Genomic DNA, 18901 nt, shown 5'->3' on the forward strand with positions numbered 1-18901 from the left:
TTAGAAAGTCTTTCTTAATGATCGTATGTACTGAAGGGAAGTGGAACTGAAAGGGAAAATGCATTTAAATGAGCTTAGCATTAGTGTGTGTGATCTATTGAAAAATAAACAGAAAATTTGCCTGTAGCTGCAGTACCACCAATTGAGACAAATGTGCCTTTTGGAAGAGATAATACATTCTATTTCATATGGGACTCCTGTGAGAATTTAAGTACCTTAATTTTCGCCATTCGGGGGTTATCTCAGTTAGATAACATGGCAGTCCCTGTTGAGAAACCAAGGTGGGTATTTTAGCCTCTTGGAAAGCTTGTGAGGCTATCCTTGTTTCTTCTTGCTCAACTTAGTATGACACGTTCTGAGAAAGGCTTCTGTAACTAGAGGACTATTAAAGCTGTTAATATTTGTGGTTTTGTTTATATTCCAAATACATTTAGATTGCATAATGCAGAAAAACCCAATTACTTTCATTCCTCTGACTCTTCTCTGTCCCATTTCATTTTCAGTGTCTTCCAAGCCTCTTGGCTATTCCCTTTCTGTCATTTGATGCCCAATGCTGAATCCCCCCTCGGGGAGAGTTTTGAGCACACAAACTATTTAAAACATCAGAGCAGGAGTCTGACTCATAGACAGGTTCTTAGTTTTGCTTTAATTTTCCTTTTATTTTCACTGACAGTAAAATTTTCAGGAGAGTACAATCAAGATAGTGTATTAATAGAAAACATTCATAGGAGCTTGAACATAAATGATAATAGTCATAATAAGGATCTTGCGTACCAAGGCATTCCACACAGAAGATAACAGCACAATAAATAAAGTTTTCATTTGTCACACAATAAACCAAACAAAATTGCAGTAACCAAAACATGACTTTATAAATGTTCATATGCTAAAAATACAAGCAAATCCATAAAAGCATGCACAAGAGACAAAAGCTAAACATGAATAATTATAGTCAAAAAAGACAATGCAGTCGATACAAATGTTCAAGTACTATGAGAAAAGAGGGAGAGATTCAAACAGGAATTTCAGATAAATCAATTATGTTTACTAACCTGGGTGGGGCAGGGGCAGAGTACTGACTTATCTGTCTTTGTTTATTAACACTCCTTGCTGGTAGAATACATAATGTATTCATTTAGAGTACAGCTTCTACTTCATTAAATCATATTTCATATGCCAAGGCTTAAATCAGATTCGCTGTTTAGTTTAAATTGCAAGCAGACATTTTCCTGCTGGTAAAATATTCTCAAGACCAAGCTCATCATTGCTAGGAAGAAGTCCCATGTCACTGCGTTCCCACAGGTACCGCAGGATGGTTCTAGGTCTAAAATTTTTTTTTTATGCCATTCCTCCATTTTGCTGTGGGAAGTGATCTATCATAGCTAACAGAATGCAGTGAGAATGTTGATCATAATATTGTTTACTATTTCTAACAATGCTTATTTTTTTTGTAAATATTGAAAAGGAAGTTCCATCGCTTAATGAAACTAAGAATTGCCTAATGCATCAGTGGGGTTGTTCATACAGCATAATAATTCTGCCCCAGCTTAACTAATCTAAGCAGTACCTTTGGTTGAAAAGGATATAAATTCAAATAGTGGCTAGTTTCTGCATGATTAGGAAAACATGTTTGTCATGGGAGTAAAAAAATAAAATTTGTCTGTTAAATTACACATAAATATAAGGTACAAATGTATTTTTAAAATACAGATTAAAATAATCACACTTGCATCGTGTACATACGAAAATACAGTATTTAATATTCAATATACACAGACACATTTATGATAAATGCAACTATTTGGCAATGCCAGTTTCTTTTTTTCGGGGTTTTTCCTGTCCCCTACTTCCACACACATGGAAACACAAAGGCTCCACTAAAGTCCTCTAACTCTGGCGGACGTCTTGAAGCAGTTTGTTGATCTCAGCCACCAACTCACTGGCATCCATGAGTTCGTGTTTCCCATCACTAAGATGGTTGAGCACATTGTCAAAATCATCTTCCTCATAGTTTTCAGGGATCTCCTCCATGGCTGGCAGCCACTTGGAAGAAGGCTGCACACTGGAGTGAGTCCCCAGAGAGCTCCCAGAGCTGCTGGTGGGGTTCTGAAAATGTGTGCTGGCTGCCCAGGCTGCAACCCCTTGTGGGTAACCCCCAGTTTTGGCCTGCGCTGGACCCTTCCGACGTTCCAGGGAGTTGGACCGGTCCACTTCGCTGCATTCAGAATAGGTATCTAGGGATGCAGGGAGGAGGCGCTGGAACACACTGCTCATTTCTGAGAGCAGGGATGATGTGCTGGAGTCCCCCGAGTCCTCATCACTGGGGGAGTCCTTCCCAAAGGTGGAAAAGCTCTTTTTTTTCTCCCCAGATTCTGCGGACTGGCTGTCATCATCGAGGCCCTGGTGCGAGAGCTGCTGCTGAGGCTGCGCTGGGAATTCTTCTCCGGGGATGAACATGTTGCTTCTGTAGTCTGAGGACGGCGAGGGCAGCGGGGGCATCCAGCACTGGTCAGAGTGGCCCAGGACCCTGCACTCCTCTGTGCACAGCCGCATTGCTAGGAACAAACAAAGCAAGGAGGGTCTGTTAGTATACAGGGCAACACTCAAAGTCGTGGGGAATGCCATTTTATTTAGAGTAGAAAGAGAAGGTTTTGTACTATTTGTCATGATGCCAGCCTGTGATTGCACACATTACATAGACTACAGTTGATTTTCATGTGTATGTTGATTTTATGCACCAGTTACTATAGTTGCTGTTATATTCCTCCACATATTTAAAACAAGGGAGTAATTATTTTTGGTAGTACACTGTGAACATAAGAAATCAGGTCATTGTGTATATATTACTTATATATATTATTTGAACATAGAAATGAGATTGTGTATATTGTCTGCATCCCATCCTGATGGAAGATAGGAGAACAGGCCTGGTATTGTTATTTATTCAAGCATGAACATGGCCAAAAGAGTCAAGGCCTGGGTGATCCAACAAAAGATGAACATAAGCCTGGGCGGTGGTGGTGCAGGTCTTTAATCCCAGCACTCGGAGGCAGAGGCAGGCAGAGCTCTGTGTGTTAGAGGCCAGCCTGGTCTGCAGAGCTAGTTCCAGGAAAGGTAAGGCTGTTACACAGAGAAACCCTCTCTGAAAGAAAGGGAAAAAAAAAAAAAAAGATGAGCATAGGCTGTACAATGACAACAGCAAGAAATTGATTTTTTTTTTTTTTTTTTTTTTTTGGTTTTTCAAGACAAGGTTTCTCTGTAGCTTTGGAGCCTGTCTTGGAACTAGCTCTTGTAGACCAGGCTGGCCTCGAACTCACAGAGATCCGCCTGCCTCTGCCTCCCGAGTACTGGGATTAAAGCCGTGCGCCACCACCGCCCGGCAACAAACTGATTTTAAGGTGAGATCTTTTGTTGAAAATCACCAGGTGATCTCTCCAATGAATCTTCCACTAACTTTCTTGATATGAACTCTCCACCTGTTTTTTATTTAAATGGAAACACTAAATATGGCTCTCCAGTTACCATCTGCATTGTATCAGTCTCTCTTAAGGGTTTTCTGCTTGTTTGTTTCGTTGATTGGTTGGTTTTTCTAGACAGGGTTTCTCTGTGTAGCTTTGGAGCCTGTCCTGGAACTCCCTCTACATACCAGGCTGTTCTCAAACTCACAGAGATCCACCTGACTTGGCTCCCACATGCTGGGATGTGTTCCACCACTGCCCAGTCTTCTCTTAAGGGTTTTACACATTATTCACTGGCTGGTTAATTAAAATAGCAATGCAATATGTTATTAATTACTACCTTAGGTATCCTGAGTTGGACTAGTATAAGGTCTTTATTTCAAGGTTTGAAATACATTAGTATATAATCACATGGGAAAGTCATTGAAAGCTGAAGACGATGAAAAGTACATTCTTTAACTCTCACATATGCTCCAGTTACCTAGTGGGCTGTGAGTGCTCACATTCCTAGAAAATGCTACCAATGAGAAAAGCAGAGAAATACAGAGCAGCTAAACTGCATAGAACCAGAGATATATAAGAATATGCAAGCATGTGGTCCATAGAACAACCACTTCTTTCGGAGGATAACTTGATCTTTCAACGTTTTTACATTTTAAGACAAAGGACAGAATTTCAGAAAATGTAAAGCAGCCCTCATATCTAAAAGAAAGCAGATGGATGCGAGCCACAGGGACAGGGTCGGCACTGGCTTTACAGCGCTAACTACCGAGAGTGGATTTCCAGCTTGGTCCGTTGAAATTATGACAGCCACGCTGCTTAGGAGGGGAAGCAAATCACCCACTATGTGCATAATGCCTTCTGTACAGGCTGGTAAAGAGCTGTATAGAGATTGTAGTCACACTAGTTTCTGGATGAAAAGTGAGCAGAAAAGGATGTATAATGATCTCCTTTAACTACATGGAAGTCACTGCTCTTTATCACTCATCTTCATGCTAATTCTGGTCTTTTTTAATTTATTTTATTTTTTTATTTTAATTTATTTATTTATAAATTTTTTAATTTAATTATCATTGGCTTCTCAGTCTGCCCTCATTGTCAGCCACATTCAGAGTCCGGTTTGATCACATGCTCATTCAGTCCCAGCCCCGCTGGACCTCCATTCTTAATAGAAACAGGAAAAGGTGAGGAACAAAACTGAAAACAAGTGCAGTAAGAGAAGGAGCCAGATGGTATGAATCCAAAAATTGTTAAGTGTAAAAAGAACACTGGAAAAAGAATAAGAATCGAGGAAGGGAACCTTTGTCTTAGAAAACTTTTTGGTCATTATACTATGAGGAAAGATTCAACTGAACAAACCAGGGGGATTTAAACAGAAGTCACATGCTCAGATGACCAACTTTGGGTACTATGCCACATGGAAGTGTTTGTCAACTCATATTCTAATCCACTCAGTGGGGAAAACAGTAAAGAAACTGAAAAGCAGCTGATATAAACAGCACCTAGGTTTCCTTAGCAGAGAACTCTCACTGTGGTGATGCCCCCACTCCCAACCCCTGCTTTGTCCTCTGAGTCTCTCACAAGAAACAAACAAGATCTGTGCATATTGTCTGCCTCCCTTCTGGATGGAAGAAAGGCTAACAGAATCTTCTGTATTGTTGTTCTGGCCCTCAACTCTGGGTCTTTAGGCTTGGGAAGAACTTCTTTGCAGCACCGCCTCATTTTGGCTCTTTAATAAGGACTAAAATCACCTGGGATTCGGAGATCTTGACCATACACAAGCTGTCTCAAAACCTGAAAACAATGAGCCTGTAGGTATCAAGATAATATACCAATTTGACCCACGTGACTAACACAACTGTCTCAGGAGTGGTTGTTAGGCGGTGAATGATATTTATAGCACAGTAGATTAGTGAACATTTAATTATGCAATAATTAATTGACTGGAGAGATTTGCCAGTGGTTAGAGCACTTGCTGCACAATTTGCAAGAACCAGATTTAGCATCCTCAGAACCTATGGACTTGCCTAGTGGATGTGGCAGTTCACCTGTAACTCCTGCCTTGGGCAGTGGAGACAAGTTATCTCTAGAACATGCTAGCTAACTAGACTACTGACATCCAAGAACTCTGGGTCTGGTTGTAAGGTTCTGCCCCATTGAATAGGATGGAAGAGCTATTGAGGATGCTTGCAGGCATTATCCACATGTATGGGTATCCCCCCCCCACCACAGGCACACATATCACACAAATATGCCCACATATGTACAAACATACATAGACTCAAATGTACAGCACACACATGCTAATGAAAATGGGGGAGAAAAGAGAAATTATGGAGGCAGACTGATGGAAAGGGTAGCAAAAATGAGGCCGTGGGAAAGAAAGGTGGAGAATGAAAGGGAAAGGGGGCTGTTGAGAGGAGCAAAGGAAAGATGTTCAGCGTTATGGGTGTTCAAATTCACCCCTAACTCTTGAGTTCAGCTACTGGACACTGCATGCATGGCTCGGTACTGCAAATGTTCCATCCCATATGCAAGGATCTAGGGAAGCTGAGCGAGCAATGGCCATCTTCTCTGCCATCCTTGGGAATATTTGAAAGCTCTCTTGAAGGATAGCATTTATGGTGATAGCGACAAGTGAAAACAGATGGTCTCCTGCACCACGATATGAGTGTGGATTTTATTAATGCCCTGTACCTTACATGTGTGGCGGGAAGCAGTGCAGTGAGCATAAAAGAGAACTTCAGTCAAGCCATTAACTCTGAAGTAACTAGCAGGTCATCCTTGAAAATCCCATCAAATATGGGCCGTTTCAGTGCCTGGCTGTCAAAAGGGCTACGACCTACTTCTGAGCTGCACATCACAGAGGCTATCCGAGACACCCAGGTAAAGCGGCAAGTGAGATGACTCCTGGGATACGTTGAGAAAGGAAAAGGAGTGGATGTGAACACAGGTACCTCAGAAGACGAAACAAAGTTGAAAGTAATAATGTGAGCAGCATTAGGTGCCCAAAGCGAGGGAAGGGCAGCTTTTCGTATAGGAAGTGCAGTGTGTACAAAAGAAAAGCCTCTCTGCCTGATGGAAAGGATTCCAAACGGACATGATTGAGATTAGGCCGAGAGTGCATTTCAGTGGACTTGGAATACAAAGATAATAATTGTGTTCAGTGTTGCTGAGCAACGAGAGGCAGGGTTTGACTTTGAGACAAAAATATGATTTAAAATGTTCTGAAAAGATTGCAAAACTGTATGGAGTAAACATTTGACAGTGGGAGGGGGCAAGAGACGTGAAGTAGCAGGCACACCCATTGGAGCAATAAACCCGCCATGGGAGGAAGGCCAGGAGCCAGCGAAAACACCTGCTAGAAGAGCAGAGTAGAGAAAGGAAAAATGAGTATTTGAAGTACTCACAGATGAAAGATGATGAAAAGTAGAAGAGATGGAATCAAGAGAAGTAGAAAAAAGACCAGGCAGGGGAGCCTTTACAAACTATCTAGTGCTATAGCATACACTGGGAACGTGGAAGCGTTGTGCACACATGCCTAGTGTTGGAGTTCAAAGTTGAATGAGGAGGAAAGAAACGAGCTGACGAACACGAGCCAATGGACAAAAAATGCATGTTTGTTTAGCTGCTCAAAAAAAGTACATTTGTGTGGGAATTGGAAGAATGAATGACCAGAAATGACCCTGCTGGCAAGCCATGCAGTGCAACACAATCTATATTTGTTCACAAATCAATGCAGGAAAACAGTTGGAATGAGATACTCCAGTCCTAAAAATATACATACTTTAGGAAATTGTGCTGATCTCTGTTAATAAGATTCAGATGTGGACCAACATTTTTTCCCTGCTCGGGGTATTTCCTGGCTAGATACTTCTGAAAACCACAAGTTTTACAAACTAACGTGCCTGCAGAATTGCCAGAATAAACAGGAATGTAGGACCTCGGCACAGTGTCCCCTGAATGATGATCATGGTTCAAAGATGGTTATCTCTGTGGACACTTAGCATGCACTGCAATCTGTGCAGGCAAAACATGAACATAATGGCAGCACCACCAATCACTGCTCGTTTCCCAGTTCTCTGTAACTTGAGAATAGCTCATCCACATGTAGAAGCAGGAAGCAACTGAGACAGGAATGTGTCTCTTTTGACATACTTGATTAAAACACACATACATGCACATACACAAAGTCTGTGATTTTGGACAACTACGTGATAATGATGGAGATTTAAATACTTAATATTTAAGACTGACTGTTTTCTATAGTTACCTACAGTTAACCCATTCTCTTTGTTCTTTAATATTTATTACTCGTATTTTAAATCATTACTGAGCTAAAGTACTAGACAATTCTCCTGCCATGAGCATATGAAAGGATGATAACTTTGGAAATATAGGAAAAAGGGAAAGATGACTGGCTCTGTTTTTTTTTGTGTTTTTTTTTTGTTGTTGTTGTTGTTTTCTAAAAGATAACCCAGATGAGAAGCATTGCGAAGAGAGAAAGCGCAGTTTTGACTTGTGTGGCATTCTTGGTTCAGTTCCCAGAATGGCAGGTAATGAAGGAGTAAATAAATGCCTGGGTACATAGATAATACACTAACAGTTAACTATTCAAATTATGTGATTTTAGGATTTAAAAAGACATCAGATGTTGTTTAGGTCTACAAATGGCACAGTTATTTTTCTGGAATTATTTATTTTTATTCTCCATTTTATTGCCAAGAAAAATTAAAATTTCAATAAGTGAACCGAAGCATCATTTAAAATATCTTTACAGTATTGATATGATCATGTGTTCCTGTTTAGGAAATAATCTAATCTGAGAAATTCTGCTATTCTTTTCTAGGGCTTTGTCAGCATCATAATATGACAGAATCATAGAAATTCAGTGACCTACATCATTATATAAACCAGAAAAATAAAACTAATTCTCTTTGAGTGTGGTGTCTTGGGGCATATATGTTCCTTTAGATACTTCAGAGATTTGTCTCCAAATTAGTCTAAAGAATATAAAAATTTAAAATAATAGATTCTATGGGTGACTTGCAAATAAAGGTTGCCATGCAACAGTGTGTTTCAATTCAACTAGACATCCTTCGTATACATTTGTCTAGCCAGAGAAAAGGTATCTATCATTGTAATAACTCAACTAAATGAGTAACACTTGGTGGTTGCAGAGAGGCTGCAATAAAGGGTACAAAAGCAAACATGGGTCTACGGAGATGGCTCAGTGGTAAGAGCACTGCTGAATAAACAAGAAGATCTGGCTCAGCAACATGTACAAGCCAGGTATGGCTGCCTGTGCCTATAACACTGGCAGTAGAAGGCAAAGACAGGTGTCCTCGAAGCTTGCTGGTCAACTGACTAGCTGTATCCAAAAGCCTCTGAAGGAAACATACTCTCCCAAGGCAACAGGCAAAGAGGAAAATGGAAGATATCCACTGTCATCAGCCCCCTACATGGACACACATGGGTAAACACACATGCACATGTGTGTGCATGCACACATACAGAGAGAAAGAGACAGAGACAGAGAGAAAGAGAGGGAAGAAACAAGCTAGACCTTTTATTTAAAAGAAAAGACTTGTTATCTAAATAAGTCATGGATTCGTGCTTAGAGGTGTGGGAAATGATTCATATCTCAATCACCATCTCATGCCCACCAGGCACAGCCTGCCTGCCTGGGATACATTATTGTAACCTTTATAAGCTTCCAGGTTTCAAAGCTGAAAACACACATGAACACAAATGTCATCGCCATCACCACAACTAACTCCAAAGAGCATAACATCAATGTTTTCAAAACGATAAGAGCTTATTCACTGACATGTGTAGAAAGTCCACAACCATCACTATAGCTAACTCCAGTGTCAAAGCTGGAATGGCAGGTTAAAAGACACCATATGAACCCAGAGCAGCCTGGGTCCAGAGGACACCTTGGACACAGCTGGGAAGAACTCTGCCACTGATTAGCTAGTCCTACCATGATTCCTATAGCTCATGAGAGTTCAAATTCTATTTATTGAATCTCCTAAAGTGACTGGTAAACTCCCTTATATTTTCTATACTCCTTTATCCAAAATAAAAAAATTTCATGTTAGACAGAAGTAAAATGGAAGTAAACTATTGCTCTTTTTCCCTGTGTGTATTGTTAAATGACAGTCATTTGATTGACAGACAATGGGTTTATACATGTGGCTAGGCAGAGGAAAACATCTGTGTTCCTGAGGGCTGATTTCTTACTGCAGCCCTTAGCAACAGAATGGCTACTGATATTCTCAGTATTTACCCAGTTGGATCAGCGTTTCTGCTGCACCGTTAGAGGTAACAGTCACGAAGGAAAAATTGGTTCAAAACTTAATAGCCTCTCCTCTACCTGACTGTGTGCTTTATAAATCCCCCTCTGGGCTTGTTTTCCTCCTCCGTTGCTGTACAGACTCCAAATGAGAAGTGGCATGACATACGCTCCCCTCCCCACCTACAAAGGTACATTCCTTCACCTATTTTTAGTGCCTAAAGTATACCCTTTCCAGGGTATTTTCGTCTCTGATTTGGTGAGTTGGTTCCCATCACAGGAAATGCGTCCTCCAAATTACAGTCCAGTTCACCACTGTTCACCAAACAGGCTGTCTGAACACAAACAGCCACCCAGTAATTTTCTAGAGTTGCTCGGGGGTGCCCTATGTATGGCACTGCTGGATAGGACAGAAAGAGGAGGGTAGCAGTTTGCTTTTCTTCCACGCTCTCACTCCTTCCTTTATGAAGCCCTCATATTGCTCCTTCTCTACCAGCTGCCTATTGTGGGTTTGGAGAAGAAAAACTGTAACTGTCTCATGCTTGTTCACCGTGAATAGTGTGCAGATGACACCCACTTGAGTGAGAAGGCTAAAGACAGCAGAAGCAGCAGCATGGGAGAAGCTGCCCATCATCCCGGGGTTGTGGTAGCTGTGAAAATAAAGATTTAGCTATCATTTTCCTCTTACCTGCTGGGATTCTTCCATCCGTGAGAAAGAGGTCACTGAATCCTTCCCCCAGCAGCCTGTCTATTGGAGAATCTCGCCCCAAATCATAATCACTGTCTCCTGCTTCGCTGTCCCCACGACCACTGTCTTTCAAGCTGAATTTATCCATGTCTTGAAGGGCATATCTAGAAAGATCAGTGAAACCATAAAACACAATTTTATGCTTCAGCATTTAAGTTAACTTGAGACATAACAGCTCAGACAAAGGATAATTCATACCTATAGCTCCTGGAATACTTGTTCCCACGAAAACTTGGCCTTGGCTGATATTGCCCCTGATGAAGCATGGAGAGAAGCTGGGAAACCTGCTGGAAACCAGAGAGACAGAGCTGATTTCTGAAGAGTGTGCATGGATGGGGGGAACGCTCAAGCAGTCACAAGGGAAAAGGAGAGAGAGGCTTGTTATTACATGCGGAGCTCACAATTTCCGTATGTCAGTGATTTTACATATGTTAGACCGTGCAGAAAGTGCAGCCAGCCGGGAAACACAGCTAAAATATATTGCAGGGAGAGTTGGATAATCTCAAAACACAGCTGAGTTGCTCATTCTTGAAACGCTTGCTTTTAAATAGCTGCCTTCTTTTACAGTTCAGATAAAATGGTCAGACATTGAAAAATAAAATACTCAAAAAAAAAATCCAGTAAAATACACTGCTAACCTACCTCATTAAAACAATGCCAGAAAACCATGTAAAGTTTTACAAGGACAGCATGCGTGGGAATGAGATTCTGAAGGCCCAGGATCTTGACTTTTTTTAGGAGAGATTTTAACAAAGAGACTTAAGTGGGTCCCTTTACTTTTTTAACTTCCCAACATCTTACTCTGAGAAGTGAAGGAACTCATTAGAGAGTCCTGTGTGAGCTTCATATTTATCCCCTAACATCACACATATTACATGCAAAGTGAATTATTTATTAAAAACAGAAGAGTATGACAAAGGGCATATTTGAGATAGGGACACACTGTGAACTGAGTCCTGTGGGAACAGGATATTGCTACTTATCAACGACAGTCTTAAAAGTGTGCTTACTGCTCAGCCAGTGAGCACTCCCAGCTGACTGTGCTGGGCGATGTAGTCTATGTTCTTACCTCAACAGCAGGGGTGGCGTGGGTAAGTTCTAGTGAGAAATTCTCTGGCACGTGGTTTGATGAGATGGTCACCAAACTGTTGAGTGACTGGTGACTGTTCTGACTCTGGCGGCTGCCCATCTGCCCTCTTTCCAAGGTTGGAGAGGAAGATGGAGAGGATCTGTGATGAGATCTGATGGGCAGGGTGCCATTGATGGTGGGTACCAGTGTAATGTCTCCTTTGTGAATCTGTCTGGATGGCCTTTTGGGGTGATGCTGGTAAGTGGATTCTGCCACCCTGCAGTTGTAGGATCTGGTGTCTTTCTTTTCCCGGTTACACCTCGTCGCAAAGAGTACCATGATAACCAGTAACACTGCACAGATTGCTCCTAAGGAAATAATGATGATCATGGACACATCCAAGGATGCTTGGCTGACAGAGGTCATGGCTGTGCTGGTCACAGATTCTGCGTAGTCGAAGATCATGCACTTTAGAAGAACTTTAGTATGAAGGGGAGGATTGCCTTTGTCCTGGATGATAACAGAGAGTGTCCATTCAGTGGAGGGAAGGGATTCCATGCTGACATTGGTGTGAATGTCACATGATCTGGGATCCATGAGGAAGATGTTCTCCTCATTACCTGCTACTATGGAGCAGCTGAATTCAGCATTTGCACCGGAGTCTCTGTCAACCGCCCTTATTCTTGTGACGTGAAAGCCACTTTCAGCTCCCTTGGGGATGGAGATTTCTGCAGTATTATTGTGCATGGCTGGCCCTATCACCACAGGGATGTTGTCATTCTCATCAATGATGGTCAGAACGACGGTGGTGTTGCTTGCAAGCTGCTTCTGGCTGCCTCCATCCCTTGCCTCCACCACAAAAGTGATCTGGCTTACTTCCTCATGATCAAAGATCCTGAGGGCATAGATGGCGCCATTAGATGGGTCAACGGTTACATACGTGGTAATGGAACTTCCCAAGACAAAACTCTCCAAAATGGTGTACGTCACATGTCCATTTTCACCAAGATCTGGATCTGTGGCTGTCACCGTGGTGATATAGGCCCCTGGTGAGTTATTCTCGGAGATGGCAAATTCATATCGGCTCCTCTGGAAGCGAGGTGGATTGTCGTTTATGTCATTGATTTGAACAGTAAAATGTTTCACTGAAGAGAGGCTGGGTGTGCCCTTGTCCTCAGCAATCACAGTCAAACTGTATTCAGATCTCTTCTCTCTATCCAGCGTGGCATTGGTCAAGATTAAGTAGTTGTTTTCATAGGACTTCTGAAGTTTAAAATGTCCATGCCCATGAAGTTTACAGATTATTTCTCCATTCAGCCCAGAATCCTTGTCTTGAACTCGGACAATGGCAACAAATGTATCAATGGGATCCCCTTCTAAAACATAAGATACTTCTTCTTTTCCAGGGGGCATGAGGTTTATGCTAATTTCAGGTTTATTGTCATTGACATCCACAACCTTAATTATAATTTTGCAATGAGCAGGAATGGAATTGGGACCCAAATCTTGGGCTTGAACATCAATCTCATAGGACTTGGTGACCTCATAATCCACTGGCTTGAAAAGAGTCAAATGTCCCTTTTCTGAGTCGATCTTAAAAGTCTCTATAATTTTGGGAGCCACATGACTGCTGAAAGAATACACAATTTTCCCATTAGCGCCCTCATCTGGATCGGTGGCATTTAGATCCAGGAGCAAGGTTCCAACTGGGGAGTTTTCTAGGAGTTGTATTGTGTAAGAGGGCTGTTCAAAGGCAGGGCTGTTGTCGTTGGAATCCGAAATACTGATTTTCAGAATGGAGGAGCCAGACCTCTGGGGCACTCCCATGTCGGAGGCCGTGAGCTGAAGTTCGTAGCTCGCCTTCAGCTCGCGATCCAACTCCCTCACCACTATGAGTTCAGCGTATTTGGCCCCATCTGTCCTGGTCCGCACCTCGATATTGAAAAAATCATTGGCAGAGAGCGAGTAGGTGTGGAGGGAATTTTCCCCAACATCTGGGTCGAACGCACTGTCCAACGGGATTCGAGTCCCGACTGCCGCGCTCTCCGATATCTCAATGGGAATGACGGGTCTTGAGAATTGAGGGGAATTGTCATTAATGTCCAACACGTCCACTTCAATATGGAACAGCTGCAAATGCTCGGTCGGCAGAGTGAGCACATCAAACTCTATCGAACAGTTCAAGTTTTTTTGGCATAGTTGCTCGCGGTCGATTTTAGCCCCTATGCTGATTTCTCCGGTATTCTCATTGACCACCAGGAGAGGAGAATTCCCCCGTGGCATGGCTCGAAAACGAACAGCTGAAGGGTTCGGTAGCTTCGATAAAACGTCAGCTACATCTTCTGATAGTCTAGCAATTACCGATCCGACCCTCTGCTCCTCATAAATTCTGTATTTCAGATTCTTACCCAAGACATCGTAGCTGAAAAACGCCATCACAAGTGCAAGTGCGAGTCTAAAGTGCATTTTAGCATTCATTTGGTGCATTGGTCGGTCCCTATATTCCGTTCCCAGGGCGAGTTAAATCAGCCCGGCAATCCCAGCAACTTCCTCCCCGCCACTCAGAGCTCTAAACCACATCAGGTCTCTGAGACTTGAAAGCGACTCTTAATCACACAGCAATTAGCAGCTCACAAACTTCACTTTTCATACACACCGTGTGGCGACTTCCGGACGAGAGCGTGAAGTCCTCTCCTGGTGGGGGTGGCCGCCAGTCCTCCCGGCTGGGAGCAGCGTGTCACCTCGGCCTGGCTCCCCGCGTGGACTCCGTCCCCATCTATTGCAGGGTGCTGGCGGAGTCTGCAGTGTGTCTTTCCCAGGCGATTCTTGATTTTTTTTTCTTTTTTTCCTTTCCTTTTCTCTGCTCGACTGCAGACTAAACACCCGTGATTGCTGACTCCAGTCTGAAAAATCTCTACAACTTCACTTCAACTCAGACAAAGCTCTTTGCCTGGCGTGTGTTGAATCGCTTCCAGCCAATCAGCGAGCTTCCAAATCCGAAGCTGCTGGAGTCACCGGAGCGAGGGAGGGCGCGCGTGGAGGGTGGGAGCGGGAGGGTGTCGGGCGCGGGCTAGGGACTGGCGGGGGACGCGGGAGCGCGGCCGGGGGTGGGCTCCAGTCCTCCCCGCCCCTCCTCCATCCTCCATCTACTTTCTTCAAGCGTGCCGCGACAAAGGGGAGACAAATTACAGCAGGAAAGGAAAAGAAAAAAAGAGAGAGAAGAAAAGAAAGAAAGAAAAAGGCAGGGAAAAAAGAGAAAAAAGAAAGCAGGAAAAAACTTTAAATCAACTTCTGGTCGCCTGTATTTATATGGCACATTAAATAGTTCTTGTTTTTTTTTTTTTTTAATTGCCCTTTTCTTCTGTCACAAACATGTAATCATCTGCTTTTCGGGGTCCCTTAAATGCCGGTTTCACTTAAAATACCTCCAAGCATTTTGTCGGTGGAGGAATTTAATAAAATGGGAAAACTTGCTTCTAATTATGCGCTTTCCCCTCCCCCTCGGCAAATACTTGAGTCTTTTCTTCTCCAAGGAGAACAGGAGCCGATTTTCTTGGAGCTCTGTTTTAAAGAGCAGCCCAAGTGGAGAGGTTTCATTTTCTGTCTTCTTTCATCTTTACTCTTTGAAGATAAGAAAGGGGCTATCTTACACTCCTGGTGTCTCTTAATTGGCAAGATTTAAAGGAACACCTCAGAATTTGGAACTAATTAGCAAAGTAATTCTGCCTTATTTCAACCCTTTCTTTGGCTTGAGCAAAACTGTGTCTGATATTTCTTTGTTTGCACTTAAAAAACAAAATCATATTTATCTTGGGTAAAATTGGTAGTTTTTGCCTAGCGAATTCTACCCACAGAATATTGTCTATCCGTAGTGAGTTTTCACGATGAGTACTGAGGGGACATGGACTCAATACTTTACAAGTCAAATTTTTATACTACATACATTATTTATGAAAACAGTTTCCAGATATATATTTTAAAAAACCCAAAGGTTGTTTACACTGAGAAATAAAATGCCTGAGCTGAAAATTGCGTTTTGTGTGCATCAGAGTGCTGGAAATATCTCAGGAGGTTGGTGCTGTATCCAGGTCACAGAGTTGATATGGTATTCTTATTTGAAAATATGATTATTTATGATGTTCCTTCTGCTCTGCGGCTTCTTCTTAAGTTTATCACTGTAGCTCCATTCTTGCTCCCCTCCCCCACCGTCTGCATTATTCCCCAGCAGTCTTCCGCCACTTGCATAGTCCCTGCTTCACAGAATCTGCCTGTAACTTGTTTTCCATTTATTTTCTCCCACGCTATTTTGCCCCCCAGAAACACATTTTTTAAAAAGTAATTTTCCAATTTTTCCACTTTGCTTACTCTCAGCAGAACTCAGCTAAAGTCACCTGAGAAGGTTCTTCCCAAAGAAGAAATCAGAAGAGTCCCAGCACGAACTCGCCTTCCTCTTAGGCATTCAAAAGCATTTTATAAGCCATTGTCTCTCTTCCCCCCCCTCCTGAAACCAGTGCTGTGTGGCAAATTGTGCAGAATGGGGAAGCCGTAATGAATGCGTTTATTGCTGGGTCACGCTGATGAACACTCTGCCCCCATGAATAACACCATTTCACAAGTTTGCAACCCTTTCAAACTGCTGATCCCCAAACCTATAGACAAACTCTGAAAACCACCACAAGCAACCGGGACTTTCGAAATCCACGGCCATCTGGCCTAGATCGCTAACAATCTGAGCCAATAATTATATCAGTTGAGGCTTTAGTGAACCCCTCTGTAAAAGCCAAAGAAGCAAAGAAAGAAGAAATCAGTGACTATTCAAATTTCGGGGAATGGGTGTTCCAAAGTAATCTAATTCCACCAGTAGGAGTAGAATTTTCTTTGGGAATGTGGTAAGCATACCCCCAAAACTTATGACTAGGGTTTGATTACCTTAATTTACAGGATAAGCCTTCCCCTTTTCTTAGAATGCAATGCTTTAGAAAATCTTCCTCTTACTTCTGACAGTCTGCTTGCACATAAATATTATGAAAATGACTTCAGTGTCATTCCCCAAGGTAATTATCATAATTGCCAGGTGAGATGTAGCCATCAAGAATGTTTTTCTGTGATTATGACTTTAATGTTTTTGGAATCATCTTATGGAGGATGGCTCTTTTCACTTACAGGTGTCTGGGCACCAAATATCATTTCATGTTCACAGACTAATGTCCTCCTGAGTTGTTTACATATCCTCTTGATATCTTTATTTATTTTTTTCTTCTTATGGGTTCTATCTAAAATACCCCCATAAGATGATTGCAAACAAACTGTATCGAGACTACTACTGAGGAGGAAGACGATGAGCTTCTTTTTAAGCAGTCATGTGACCATGGGCTGGTAGAACTTACTTCTTTAGGACTTTGGCAAATGTGTGAACCCATGGATGATCTTCTCACAGAACTTCTCAGACAGCAAGTGAAAGACAGCCGATGCCATAGTCCTAAAAGTCCGTCACCTTTGATATGGCTGCTTCTAGTGGCAAACATGAGGAATGTTCTCACAGCTTTAATAATGTGGCCATGTAAGTGAAGCCAGACATGAGAGTGGTTCTGGGTCTCTGGATTTGAAGTTGACTGTGTCCAGTATGCTGGACATATTTTATCCATGATTTCTATCTCTCTCATTATGTGTTTATCCTTCTATGTGTATAGGGAGGTGTAAATACTTGTGGTTACATGTGTGTACACGCATGTGAGGTGTGTGGAAGTACACGTGCATGTGTATGCATGTGTTTACATGTACATGCATGATCTATGTTGATTCCTTATGTTTTTTAAAGAAAAGCCAGCTTTCTATGCCTGAGTCATTAAAATTTTTTTCCTATTAAAGAGTAAGGTAAAACTAAGCCTCACTTCTAAGGCTTAAGTTTCTTCATGTTAAATGAAAAATGTCTCTCTTGGTACTGGAATATAAAAAAGTTTCATTTGTGAAATGCAGAAGTGGATTTTTTAAACATCATATTTATTAATTTATATTTCATAACAGCATATGGAAATTTACAATCAGTTAGAATATTAGAATAGTACATATTCACTTGCCATCACTATATCACATCTTTACTACCATGAAAATTGAAAAAAACATATATTTTGTTCTCTTCTAGACTGAGATAACATTTCAGTCTCCCCTGGCATTTATTATGCACTGCTTTGTAGAAGGAATGCATGACCCTCCTTGACACCATATGGGCATAATAAGCCACAATAATTACTCTACAGTGTATCCTGGGAAATTAGAGAAGAGAAGGGGCTTAATCAAAGATTTGTGAAGTTAAGAAAACCCAGTACTCCAGAGCTGATTAAAAGAAAGCGCCTGGTAGATGAGTTGAGCCAATGAGTGATTACAGGTGCCAACCACTGAAAGCTGTAGAATTCTGAGACATTCACCTGACTTCAATGGGTCCACATCCTCCTTTAGAGGTGGTTACAATAATAACTTTCTCCAAAAGTTCTTGCAAGAATCTTAGCGATTGATAAATGCACAAAGGCTGGGTCAGAGTAGACCCACAACAAAAGCTATTTTCTTAGCTTTTGTGCATTAATTTTCTGCTTGACATTTGTTGAAGAAAAGGAAATGTGTGTTATATCTATAATCCTTTTTTCCCTATATTTTAGGCTGGAAAGCTGAAACTCTCTCCAGCTGACTTTATGAAGGCCACTTATGAAGCATAACAGAAAAAACCAGCCATATAGAGATATGACGATCTTGAAAGGCTATGGTTTCATTGAAGAAAATTTTATAAGATTTGCTAAGCATATCTAAGTAGATTCTTTACCATATAAATACATCTAATTCTATATTCTAAAATTAAAAGATGTCTTCTGGATACTCAGTAATCTTTATATTAGATCAGATATACATCTGGTATGTTGTGCCTGTTCTAACATGACCTAAAGGGAATAATAATATAGACATATACACACATATACAGATATGTACATAAACTTATATACATATGTATATGCATATACATCTATATGTATATTTGTGTATGTATATATATATTTGTGTGTATAATTTTATATGAAATTTTGTCAAAAATAAGGAAAGATAAAGTTGGTTAAATATTTTTATTTAAAAATATTATTATTCCTTTAACCAGTCATGTATGGTTTCTTTCCCTGGAGTCCCTCAACTAATCTAGTCAAGAATATAATAGTAAAAACTGAGTAAACAGTATCCACCTCCTGTTGGCACAAATTTGCCAACCTAAGTTAAGACACGAAAAATAAAACTCTATCCAGAATTTCAACCTGTGGAGTAGAAGAAACTCTGATAAACTCTGATCA

At 41.5% G+C, this 18901-nt stretch overlaps 1 protein-coding gene across 2 annotated transcripts; it reads right to left on the minus strand.

The window, feature by feature from the left end:
- Nucleotides 1-633: 633 nt before the first annotated feature.
- On the minus strand, nt 634-14530 carry Pcdh18 (protocadherin 18). 2 transcript variants are annotated; one of them, XM_050138438.1, is made up of 4 exons: nt 11574-14530; nt 10703-10791; nt 10445-10608; nt 634-2555 (listed from the first exon to the last, which is right to left on the minus strand). In XM_050138438.1, the coding sequence occupies exons 1-4, from the start codon at nt 14058-14060 to the stop codon at nt 1888-1890; spliced, it is 3408 nt and encodes a 1135-aa protein (XP_049994395.1). In that variant the 5' UTR covers nt 14061-14530; the 3' UTR covers nt 634-1887. The 2 variants fall into 2 exon arrangements, with proteins under 2 accessions (XP_049994395.1, XP_049994396.1); XM_050138439.1 differs by having other exon boundaries at nt 10703-10788; nt 11574-14529.
- Nucleotides 14531-18901: the final 4371 nt, after the last annotated feature.

The sequence above is a fragment of the Alexandromys fortis genome, unplaced genomic scaffold (genome assembly GCF_014885135.2).
Source record: "Alexandromys fortis isolate MF-2015 unplaced genomic scaffold, M_Fortis_MF-2015_v1.1 scaffold_15, whole genome shotgun sequence".
Lineage (NCBI taxonomy): Eukaryota > Metazoa > Chordata > Mammalia > Rodentia > Cricetidae > Alexandromys > Alexandromys fortis.